The 12798-nt window shown below is 41.7% G+C and overlaps 1 protein-coding gene across 1 annotated transcript in view; it reads right to left on the minus strand.

Moving 5' to 3' along the window:
• LOC126281421 (nose resistant to fluoxetine protein 6-like) overlaps positions 1–12798 on the minus strand; it is a 262936-nt gene that overhangs the window by 161981 nt on the left and 88157 nt on the right. Inside the window, exon 4 of the mRNA XM_049980364.1 lies at positions 4120–4379. Within this exon, the coding sequence (XP_049836321.1) occupies positions 4120–4379 (260 nt within the window). The remainder of the gene's footprint in view (positions 1–4119; positions 4380–12798) is intronic.

Below are 12798 nucleotides of genomic sequence, written 5' to 3' on the forward strand. Positions count from 1 at the left end.
ATTTGGTTTTCTAAGAGGTGGTGGCCCATTATTGTTAATTTAAAACAGTTATTACCTGAAGTCATCGATGTTATTTATTATAAATGATGTATTTTCTGCAATTAATGATGCAAAGACCAACGACCGGAATGTTTCCCCAGTAGCCAGGAATCCAAACTCCCAGTCAATGTCAGAAAGCCAACAGAAGTTACACAATGAAAGCTTTTGCCACTGTGAAACTTAGTGTCTTAGTTTTTATGGACTGTCTATTGTTTGTATCCGTCGGTAGATATCTTTTCAGGGATGTTGGGCAGCTTTGAGAAAGATCTCCTCTTCCATTTAAATGAAATTACGAAAAGAATATCGATATTGAAATCCATGTCATGAATTGCATTACGGCAGCCAATACAGCATCGAGAATGTGGATATTATATGTGAGTGAACTGGCATTAGACACTATAACTATACTCAGTTTATAATAAAAAATGGGATGAAGCTTCAGTTGAGTTAATTAATGGCTTCTACTAGTATGTAAGTATTTCAGATCATTATTCGCTGTTCAAACAATCGACGAATCCAGAATCTGCTTCGCAATGTCTTCACTCTAGCACAGCAATTTAGGGCTCGTAAATTTTCTTAAAGAAACTGCGTGATTCAGGCGCCAGATGCCGGAGACTGGGGGATGTCACGTCTGCTCCCACGTAAACGTTAGCTGCCTCGTCCCGTGTGAGAACTGAGGACGGCTACAGGGGTGGATGCCTGTGCACTCTTGAGTGGATCTGTGACGACGAAACTGGACAAAGGTTCGAAGACCGTAAGTAGGCTGTTTAGGTTTTTATGTTGGTAACGCCACGTAGCGCTTTGTATGAAAATAACTGATTGTGCTGTGTGCAGTCTGTGGCTGGTTTGCATTGTTGGACTATTTGCTACTGTAGTGTTGGGCATTTGGATGTGAACAGCGCGTAGCGTTGTGCAGTTGGAGGTGAGCCGCCAGCAGTGGTGGATGTGGAGAGAGAGATCGCAGAATTTTAAGAGAGAAGTATTGGCGCTCGCTGTATTGCAGTAGTTCGAGTAACGAAGATTTTTGTGACGTAAGTAATTCATGAAGAGTATAGGCTATTGTTATTCAGGGCCATTCTTTTGTGGGGATTATTGAAAGTCAGACTGCGTTGCGCTAAAAAATTGTGTGTCAGTTTAGTGATGATCAGAATAAGTAAAGAGAAAACTGTCCGAGTACGTTCAGTTTTGCTCAACTGTTTGAAAATGTCGTAACGTAAGAGTTTTTCCAGCACTGTCATTCTTTACATTCAAAGGGGAAGTTTCAAGACACGGAAGAGTTGCGTGATTTGAGAATATCAGAAGGATTGTGCGAGAGACATTATGGTATAATGTAGTATCGTGTAACTCTGGTGTCCCTTTAGGCGACCTCGTTAGTTTACTTTACCGCTGCACGATTTTATTACCCCCTGACCCCCCCCCCCCCCCCCTCTCCCGATATAGAATCTGCCTAACTATGTACACTAGTTATTATTTCATATTTTGAAAATGTGGACTGCAAAACTTACCATTCTGTTCTAGGTTCTGTAATGCCATCTTGTGAACCACTCCTATTTAATGCGAGAGAATCCAATTCGAGATGTTGTTTTGTATAACTGGCGTATGCACAGACAGACATTGCACAGTCTTACGGACAAAAATTGGCAACAGGAAAGGAGGAATAAGAATTCTGGAGATTTTGGCTCGAGATCATTCGAGACGGGCCTAGTGTCTTATAGCGTGAAGTATAATTATTTACAAGTCGATGCTGACGTGTAACTAGTGGAAAAGTGAATTCTAGAAGCAGAAATTGTAGTTTAAAACAAATGAACAGGAATCATGCAACAAAAATCCGACCAAACAGTATCGTTAACGTTACATGAGTCTGGAAAATAACTGGTTAACAAAGTCGCCTATAGTCTTTGAATAATTATAGTATTTGTTATCTGCAGTTATTCACAAGTGCAGGAAAATTTAATATTTTTGTGTGTAGGATTGTTTAATTTTCTGCGAGTTACAATTTAATACTGTTGTGTTTAGGATAAGTTCACCTTCACAGGCCGAGAAGCGTCATTTTGACAACTGTCTTAACATTTTCACCTTGTAAGCTGTGTGAAAGCGTGTATTTCCGTGACAAAATTGCAATATTAAACGATGTCATTATAGCTTACACAGTTGTGTTCAGTCATAGAATAAGAAACCACCTAACCATAACCTGATGTTGCCCCTACGCTGCAACTGGTACTGGGACAGGATTTTAGTAATATAGATATCCTGTCTGTTTTGTAATGGAACACTTGATCTACGATTTTGAGTGACGTTTGCTTCCTGTCTGCTGTCTTCAGATGGATCCTAAAGATACTGAACTGAAAGTATGGGTATGCCCGTTGACTTTACATACGACCAAAACTTCTTAGTTGGTTAATTAGTTTCATGTACCATGGATAATTTTCACGATTGATGGTACTGATGTGGAACGAATCATTTTACATTCATATCGCAAATTAATTTGTACATATGGATATATCTCGACATTTCTAAGTTTTTTCATTTTTTGCAAAAATAAAAAAGATGTAAAGATGTTGTGACTTAATAAGTCCTACCCACTACCTTTTACACATTACAGCAATAGAAATTCTTATACGCAATAGAAGGAGAGGTCAAGGAGACACTTCTCAGTTTCCTTCGAAATTTTAATTTGCTGCCTGTCGGGACGTTTTATATCAGTGGGCAAGTAAGCACAAATTTTTGTTGCAGCATTGTGCTAAAGGCCACCTGAGGTATGACGTCATTTTTACTTCTGGTATTGTAATTACGCACGTCATTGTCACTTTTGAACTGTAGTGGGTTATTTACAACAAACTTCATGAGGGAATAAATACATTGTGAAGCAGTAGTCAGAATGCTCACCTCCTTAAACAGATGTCTACAAGAGGAGCGTGGGTCAGCGCCACAAATTATTCTTAGAGCTCATTTTTGCACACTGGAGACTTTCTTTCCTAAACATGCGTCACCGCAGAACATTACTCCATATGACATTAAAACTAAACTAAACTCCGCCGGAGCATGTCATGAAGGCCCAACGATCACCGTGTCATCCTTAGCCGACAGGTGTCACTGGATACGGGAAAGGGGGGGGGGGGGGGGTCATGTGGTCAGCACGCCGCTCTCACGGCCGTATGTCGGTTTACGAGATCGGAGTCGCTACTTCTCAGTTACATAGCTCCTGAGTTCTACCTCACAAGGACTGAGTGCACCCCGCTTGCCTACAGCGCTCGGCAGACCGGACGGTCACCATCCAAGTGCTGTCCAGTCCGAAAGGGCTTAACTTCGATGATCTCTGGGGAACCAGTGTTATCACTGCAGCAAGGCCGTTGGCTCCATATGACATTAATGAATGAAATATGCACAATGTGTCAACTTATTGATTTGTCCCTCTCCAAGATTTACAATGATTGTAAGTGCAAATGAAACTGGCTAAGGTAAGTTGTTTTAGTAGTTCCAAATTGTGCATCTTCCAATTTATACTCTTACCAATATGGACACCCAAGAGTTTTGAAGTTTTCACCCTATTTATTGTTTACTCACCATACGCGACACTTATCGTTGGTGTAGCACCCATCGACATGCAGAACTAAATATGTTGAGTCTTTTTTAAATTGAGGGCGAAACCATACTCATAAAACTAGTCAGACCAATTCTGTTTGTTGTGTATTAGAAGGAGGATTGTCTATGTATATGAGAAGCAATAGTGGACCTAACATTGATCATTGGGGAACCACATACGTGATTCCTGCTCAGTCAGAATAATGTACCCTGACTATATTAGTTGATTTCTAAATACAACTTTTTGCATTCTTTTGGTTAGATATGACTTTGTCCATTTGTTGGCTATATGATCAGTCCCATAAAACTTCAATTCAACTAGGAGAATATTGTGATTCACACAGTCGAATGCCTTAGGCAGATCGCAGAAAATACCAGCCGGGGCTATTTTATGGTTTAATGGTTGAAAATACCGGTGAGTGAACATGTAAATGACATTCTGAGTAGAACAGCCCTAGGACTTTCTGATAGATCTTTGTGTGGGAGGGGTCAACTTACAAGAATGCCCATTCCTTGGGTGCCAACGGAGGTGCATCGGCCACGCTGCAAGCACTCTGCGGCACGTCGACGGCAGTGTCGTTGGCGCCAGAGGCGGGCAGCAGGTGCTGCAGTTTGTGACGCAGCAGGAGTGCCGCGTCGCCCGCCGAGCAGGACTCCGGAGCGCAGACCGCCCAGCGCAGCACGCCGCCGCCGCCGGACGCCGACAGCTGCAGCCGCGCCTCCCACGCGGGGTCTCCCAGGGAAGCAGAGCCTTTGTCCTGGCAACAATTTAGATCATACAATTTTTCTGAAATGGAAATCATCTGTTTGTTTGTACATGTACATCACATCTACAGATTTCTGTCCCATTCCGATAATTGGTTTGTGGTGAGTCGTTTCTTTTATCTTAAAACTGTACTTACTAGCCGTGTACGGTATATCGGGAAGAATAAATGATAGAATCTGTTGATGTTATTCTGAATACGTGACGGGAAATTTAGTACGCCAAGCTGCCACAAGTGGCAGCAACAACTGGTTTTGGGGTCACATGACGAGTGCTGTCTGTCAACGTTCGTCCAGGTCTAACCGGAAATATACAGATACGTCCACTGTGATGCTGCACCCAGATGAGGAACCCGTCTGGAAAGAAGACGTGCTGCCTCTCCTGCTTCTGTATTGTGACTGGGCGCGCCACTTCCAGCGCGCCTTTGTTGTCTGTGCCGCGTCTAGGGAAGCCAGAACAATATTCATTCATCTGTCAATTGACTGTATTGTGACTGGGCGCGCCAGTTCCAGCGCGCCTTTGTTGTCTGTTGCCACGTCTAGGGAAGCCACAACAATATTCATTCAGCTGCCAATTGACTGTATTGTGACTGGGCGCGCCACTTCCAGCGCGCCTTTGTTGTCTGTTGCCACGTCTAGGGAAGCCACAACACTATTCATTCAGCTGCCAATTGACTGTATTGTGACTGGGCGCGCCACTTCCAGCGCGCCTTTGTTGTCTGTTGCCGCGTCTAGGGAAGCCACAACACTATTCATTCAGCTGCCAATTGACTGTATTGTGACTGGGCGCGCCACTTCCAGCGCGCCTTTGTTGTCTGTTGCCGCGTCTAGGGAAGCCACAACACTATTCATTCAGCTGCCAATTGACTGTATTGTGACTGGGCGCGCCACTTCCAACGCGCCTTTGTTGTCTGTTGCCACGTCTAGGGAAGCCACAACAATATTCATTCAGCTGCCAATTGACGGTAGTCCTGGCGTAGTCGTACTGACCATGAGCATGCATTTCTTGCAGCAAACAAAACTGTTCCCCGACTGAAGGTACATGACATGTGGTCGAGAAAACAGCACTCGTCGAGTCATATTCGGAACGAAATTTCATCCGGAAATGAAGTTCCTTGAAAATTGTTCTATAGAGAACGCGAAGGTAAAATCTGAAGGCGTTAAGATCAGGTGAATAAGGTGGGAGCGGAACGCCTTCCCAACCCTAGTCCAGTAGAGCGCTTTAAGTCAGTGTAGCAGAACGCGGACGGGTGTTATCGCGGAGTAGCATCACTTCACGCAGACTTCCACTTCGATGTTTTTGGACTACGTCTGCAAGAAGTTTCAGTTGTTGGCAATAAATGGCAGCGGCGATGGTTACACCTCGGGGAAGCAATTCGTATTGCACCACACCGTTGCTGTTCCACCAGATGCATAACATAAGCTTCGGTGGATGTGCGCAGGTTTTTGTAAGAGGAGTCGATGCTTTGTTGGGACCAACCATTCCTTTCTTTTCCGTGTATCGGCAGAAAAACGCAATTTCCCATCATCAGTAACGATACAGGATAGGAAAGCTCGGTGTTTTTCGCTAGTCAATTGATAACGAACAATCAGAGATGCATACGTGACCATCCGCTGATTTTTGTGAGTTTTGCTTAGAACTTGCCGTATACATAGACCCGATTTTTGAATCTTTCCGCTACATGCAAACGTCGTACCAAGGAAGAATAATTTGCCAGTTCTCTAGTACAATAACGTGGACCACCTTGGATTAAGGACTTTAAATAACCTTCATCAAATCCCGAATGTCTTCCTGAACACACTCATGTCAAAACCATCCTCCATAATCGAGAAAACAATTTTCTTGGGGTGCTCTGTCTAATGATATTATCCCCATACGCTGTGCAAATGTTTCTGGCTGCCTTCATTACTGTGATATCTCTACCGAATTAAAACAGAACAATACGTCGGAAATGTTCCGATTCCCCCACTTAACACTCCATTTTCTAGCGCCTATAGCTCCACTCATGATCTGAAAATGACGAAATGAGAATATGTAAACTCAGATAATAACAGTGAACTGCAAATAAAAAATAACAACTGATAACAAAAGCCTTAGAAACAGGAACACTAGCGAGCAAAATAAAAACTCTATGAACTTATGCACCGAACTAAGGAAAATTTTCCGGTTGTGCATTGAATGGATCTTGTGAGTCCTCTGCTTTCGAAGGTAAGCAACGCTGAGGCACTCCATGCTGAATTGATGTAGTTACACGACAACTATCCACCATCGTATGACACAGTGGTTAGTTGATCTAGTCCCTCCAACTGTCATAAAACAAGTCTCAATATCTAAAAACGAAATGGCAGACCTTGTCTCTGACAAAAACCTGGAATTCTAGAGGAAGTAGAGACCCTGTTGCTCGAAGACCACCGTTTTACAGCCAAGGAATAGTGGAACAATGGAATAAAATTCATGGATCTCTTTTCATGAGTAGTACGACATTTTGAACATCAGAAAGGTCGCTGAGCTCAAGCTATTGCTCACGCGCAATTAAAGTGCCCAACGAAATAAGGCATCGGCAGAAATGTCGCGGCTATGTCAGAAGGACCTACATGAGTCCTTTAATCGAGTAATAACAATGTACGACACTTTCCTCTCAAGAACATCCAAATTTCAAATGCGGTTTTTGAATGAGAAACCCAAAGTGTAATCTTTCCATCTATACAGAATGTATATTGTTTTGTGTATCGGAACGTCTAGTATACTTAATGCCAGTATGACATTTACTGTATGCTGTCTTCATGGTACCGAAGACTTAATGAAAAAGAATGTAATTGGTGATAAAAGAACGATCAAGAAATGAAAAGTTAGTATTTAGGCTTATATTGACATTGGACCACAAGCTCTGTTGGACAGGCATAGAAGGATGAATCCCAACCAGCTTCTATGCAGGAAGCAGGAGAACATCTGTCTTAAGGGATATTTCAGAACTGCAGAAAATATCGGTTTGAATAAGTGAAACTTGAAGCCTACTCTTCTAGAATAAGAATCCACTGTTCTAATATCTGCATGACTTAGTTAAATAATCAGGGCGTTACCATCATTCTTTGAATTCTCTCTAAACTCACTTCAAAGAAATTTTTGTGCCATATTCAATTGCCTCCTTTCCAGTGCCGTTCCCATGTGTTTATTGAACCTAGCAGTCATTAAAACCGTTCAGTAGTTGCTTAGCAATGTCAATTCTGTAAGATCGGTATCAGTCAAGAATTATTTGGTTCAGTTGGACAAGTGATAGAGTGTACATCGCTATCAAGCACGGCCTCGTTGCAAGCTCACTTGCAGTCGTAGAAGATATGGACCAACAGCGTGACAATTTTAAATCTTCGTCTCGGCACATCAGCAGACACTAACACTGGCCAATACAATAAGGGAGAAAGGCGTACCATAGAGACATCTGGAGGCTCCGAGTTGACACCGCAGATATCAACAGTGGCAGACGCTGTCACACCAGCTGAAAGTATACTCAACGGCGACCTACGAGGAGCAGTCAATAAGATATGCAGCACTTTCTTTTTCTTGGCCATTTTTGGTTGGGAAATGTGGAATTTGTAGTGGGACACCGCATAGTATTTCTACTCCTCCTCATACAGTTTCGTGAAGTTCCGATAGATGGCAGCGCTGTATGCAGCCTTCAAAATGGCGTCTGTAACGGAAATGCCGTCCAAGCAGGGAGCTGTCATTGAGTTTCTTTTGAAGGAAAACAAGAAATTCGCAGATATTCGTAGGCGCTTGCAGATTGTCTGCGGAGATCTAGCAATGAACAAAAGCACTATTAGAGTTTGGGCGTGGCGCCTCTCATCATCTTAACAATGTCGCGTGAACTTGTCTGATCTCCCTCGTGGCGACAGGCCGCATGCAGCTGTGACTCCTGCAACGTTGGGACGTGCAGTCACTCTCATTCGAGGTCATAGACGTATCACAATGAAACACCTCGCTGCACAACTGTACGTCTCTTTTGGTAATCCACACACTCATCCAGCAGTTGTGCTACTCAAAGGTGTGTGCTGCCCTCGGGATATTTAAGAAACGACTTCAGCGTTTTCGTCGTCACAAAAGTGGAAACGAACTTTTCCTTCTCCATGTTAAAACAAGGCCTTACAACAGTTTGTACACCTGAGAGAAACTCACAAAACTTCATTGGACTGGTTCTTCTTCATCTACCCTACGGCGCTCGTCTCCCATCTTTCGACTTCCATCTGTTTCAGAGTACTTGACGGCTCAACACAAAAGTTTTGTCTCAAGTACAGATAGAGTTGAGGATCAGTGGACAAAGTTCAAAACCATGGTACAATATGCATTAGATGAGTATGTGCCAAGGAAGATCGTAAGAGATGGAAAAAGGGTCACCGTGGTACAACAACCGAGTTAGGAAACTGTTGCGGAAGCAAAGGGAACTTCACAGCAAACATAAACATAGCCAAAGCCTTGTAGACAAACAAAAATTACACGAAGCGAAATGTAGTGTGAGGGGGGCTATGGGAGAGGCGTTCAATGAATTCGAAAGTAAAGTTCTATGTACTGACTTGGCAAAAAATCAATTTTGGTCTTATGTCAAAGTGATAGGTGGATTAAAACAAAATGTCCAGACACTGTGACCAAAATGGTACTGAATCAGAGGATGACAGACTAAAGGCCGAAATAATAAATGTCTTTTTCCAAAGCTGTTTCACAGAGGAAGACTGCACTGTAGTTTCTACTCTAGATTGTGGCACAGATGATAAAATGGTAGATATCAAAATACATGACAGAGGGATAGAGAAACAATTAAAATGGCTCAAAAGAGGAAAGGCCACTGGACCTGATGGGATACCGGTTCGATTTTACACAGACTACGCGAAGGAACTTGCCCCCCTTCTTGCAGCGGAGTACCGTACGTCTCTAGAAGAGCGTAGCGTTCTGTGACGGTACGTCACATAAATGGACATTTGGAGAAAGGGAAATGAAGTTTTTGTTATGAGACATGTGAATTATAAATTATTTCAAGACTGTGTACGTGTGCGCGACGTATAACAGATAGTAAAGAACATAAGTTATTATTATCCAACCTCAAATATCCATGTAATTAACAAAATACAGTTTTTTTGGTATAATCTCTGTGTAACATGGGCCATAAAGATCAGAGACAATGCTTTGATGGAACTAGCACTCCTGTTTTGTTTCGTCTAGCTGTAGGCCGCCATTGTCGTACTGTCTGATAATTAACGTAAATTTTATCTGTATTTTGAAAAATATAATAGATATTGTTATTAGAAAGTGTGTATTATTGACTTAGTTGTCACCTCTCATGATCGCAACCATTAATTATAATTAACATGTTTTAACAGAATTTCGCAGCACAGGGAGCTCATCTCCCCTAGCAGGATTTAGTCGGCCATTACGCTGCCTGTATTATGTAATTAAAATATCATGTCATAATATTAAATGTAAATGCGAGAGACTTCTCAATCTTGATCGTTCATTAATTTCAAAGTTAAAAAGAATCAAAATAGATTTCATTTATTAACATTTAGGATACTGAGTGAATTCAGTATGTTTCATTTTGGCCGCCTAGCGGCAGACGAGATTCTCTCCAGTTTTGCCTTGCAAATAAATGAACAAAAATATTGAAACGTATTGCATTCCGCAATATCTCATTTAATGTTTGTGTAGTTTGGTACATGAATAACCAGTAGCCCTGAGATTAATAATTACAGTTTGCGTAAGAATACGCATATTTTCTTTTCTAAATAGCAGCGCTCGCGCAAACTATTTATTAGAAGGCGGTGAGTCGAGCGCTGCGTTTAAAAAATATTATATCGTGCGTACTTCGGGGCAGCCGATGTCCGTACGAGAGTTATCGCGGTATAAGTTAATTAAAAATCTCATGCTAGCCCACAATATTTAAAACCACCCTAACCAAAATCATAAAATATATAGCAATAAAAAAATATACACTTATACAGTGATAAGTGGCGCCCAAGAACATGAGGCCCGAAATTTTATGTACCAATATTAAGTACACAGAAAATGACTGAGATATGGTTGTCTGTCTAGAAAACTATATTTAACAGAAATTTTTTTATGTACGTTATTATATGTATGGGAAATTAATGCCATATGTGTAATCTATTTCCATGTACCACAAAATACAAAACTTGTACGAGATCTAACCAGTGAAGATATCTGGGCATGAAGCTGACTAGATGCGTACCATTGTCTCGACTGAGATACAGACAACGCCGAACAACAGTAACTAATAAAGGTAAGGGTGTATGTGAATGAGCTTCTGGGCTGGAAACTAAAGTAAGAAAGGATCCGGGGGCCATGCACTGTGTTTATCTTCTTGAGTTAGAAGTCAGAAGTGTTTATTCAATTTGTTTTAACGTCAACGAATAGGGAAAATTTGGTCAGATTCATTTACAATAACTTAGTACTAGTGAGTAAATCAGTGACAGAATTCTGAGACAGTGATTAGTGTTCTGGATTTGAGGTCACACAATCAGCTGTGTGATTCAAATAAATGGTAGTGCAATTGATTACCAAAGTAATGTTTTAGCAGAAGTAAAATGTTTCATAGTGCAATGGAAATATTATGAGTGCTAAAGTGTAACTGTTAGTTTCAGAAGTAATAGTAGGAGGTAGCTCCTTTGCTTTTCTTGATTTCAGTGTTTTATATGTGCTTTGTGTAGTGTCATTTTTGGGGTAAAATAGATTTTGTGTGTAATCGTGTCTTACCAGTCAGGGTTAATACTAGTCGAAATGGTGAAGGCACGCCAAGTACAAACTGTTAGAGGAGGAAAATATGTCAGGCTATGACACAGACGAAAATATACAAGAGTTTCCAGTGAGAAACCCACCCACAATGACAGGTTCTCACTTCCAAAACCGGAAGCTGAGCAACCTGAAACGGACTAAATATTAGGTACTGATCAGGATCAAGATCAATTGAGCAAAGAAATCCACTCGATTACTGACACAGGGGAGGAGGATGCTACTGCGTCGACAGCGAATGTTTGTACGAGTACCTGTACCAACGACCGATTTTCTAACGGTGCTGATGGCACAATTAGACATGAGAGACAAGCAACGGGAGCAGGCATTAATTAACCAAGTTAAGAACATTTTAGCGGAAGAACGTCTCGAACGTGAGGAAAAGGAAAGACAGGAACACCTTCAGCGCGAACGGAGGGAACAGGAGCGTTCGCTCAGTTCCTGGCAAAAATGAATGAAATGTTTGAACAACGTGACAAGGCGCTAGTGTCATATTTGTCACAGGAGATCGATGTGGTAAAACAGCAAGTGGCTGAATTGGTAGACCAGAACAAAGACATTCCACAAAAGGTCACGCAATTGGACGAGATCGATAGTTAATTAGACAAAGCTCAGTGTGTGTTGGATAAACAAGTGAAGGATATTGTTAAAACCACGGGAGTGCAAATGCATCCTCCCACTCCTTTCTCCGCCATGATGAATCTCGAGCTGTGACGTCACCTGGCAGCTACTGCAGTTTATTTACAACGGTATCGCAAATGTTTCTATCGAAGGTGTGCATGTGAGTTCTTGTTACACGTTCGTTTGTGTGTAATTCTTGTCCTGCCGAGTGTTTAGTTGGAAAGGAATTGTTCCGTGAGTCTTGTAGCGTCGTTCTTGGAATTGTGTCTACAAATTCGTCTTATTGTGCAGTTGCTGAATGTGGTAATAGTGGACGTAAGACTGAAGGCGTAATCTATCATCGTTCTCCAAAAAATGTTGAACTACAGCATAAGTGGATTGCTCATTGTAAACGAGAGGACACAATTAATGTTGATAATACAAGAGTTTGTTCTGAACATTTTTGTGAAAGCGATTACAAACAAGACTTGCAGAATGAATTGTTAGGTCTACCTACACGGAAACTGCTACAGGATAATGCTGTTCCGTCTCTAAAAATACCAAACTGGCACGGAAATGTATTCGAAGTTCCAGGTCCCAGCATCGCGAATGTTACCGGTAGTGTTCTAACAGAGAGAGAACGTCGCTGTGACACTAGAACAGTAAAAAAAAAAAAAAAAGAGCTCTCTCAACGTTGAAAACTTTATCTCCCAAGAAAAGTAAGCTGGACAAATCCAGCAACACAGACGTTTTTACTGATCAGCTAATTTCACTTAAAGACCAGGAAATTCAAGCACTGGAGAAAGAATTGCTTAGTTTGAAGAGTAAAAATGTTCGACTGGAACAAAGAATCAAATCCATGAAAGAAGTTATAAAGCAAGCTGCATCTATAAAACGTAATGTGTCTCACACTAAGAAGCACAAATGTGTATGCTCGGATGTGAGAAGTACACTTTCTCAGTGTTTCACACCAGGACAAATTCGTTGTCTGTTAAAGAAGAGGAAGCAAGTAAAGTGGTGCT

The sequence above is a fragment of the Schistocerca gregaria genome, chromosome 7 (genome assembly GCF_023897955.1).
Source record: "Schistocerca gregaria isolate iqSchGreg1 chromosome 7, iqSchGreg1.2, whole genome shotgun sequence".
In the NCBI taxonomy this organism is placed as follows: domain Eukaryota; kingdom Metazoa; phylum Arthropoda; class Insecta; order Orthoptera; family Acrididae; genus Schistocerca; species Schistocerca gregaria.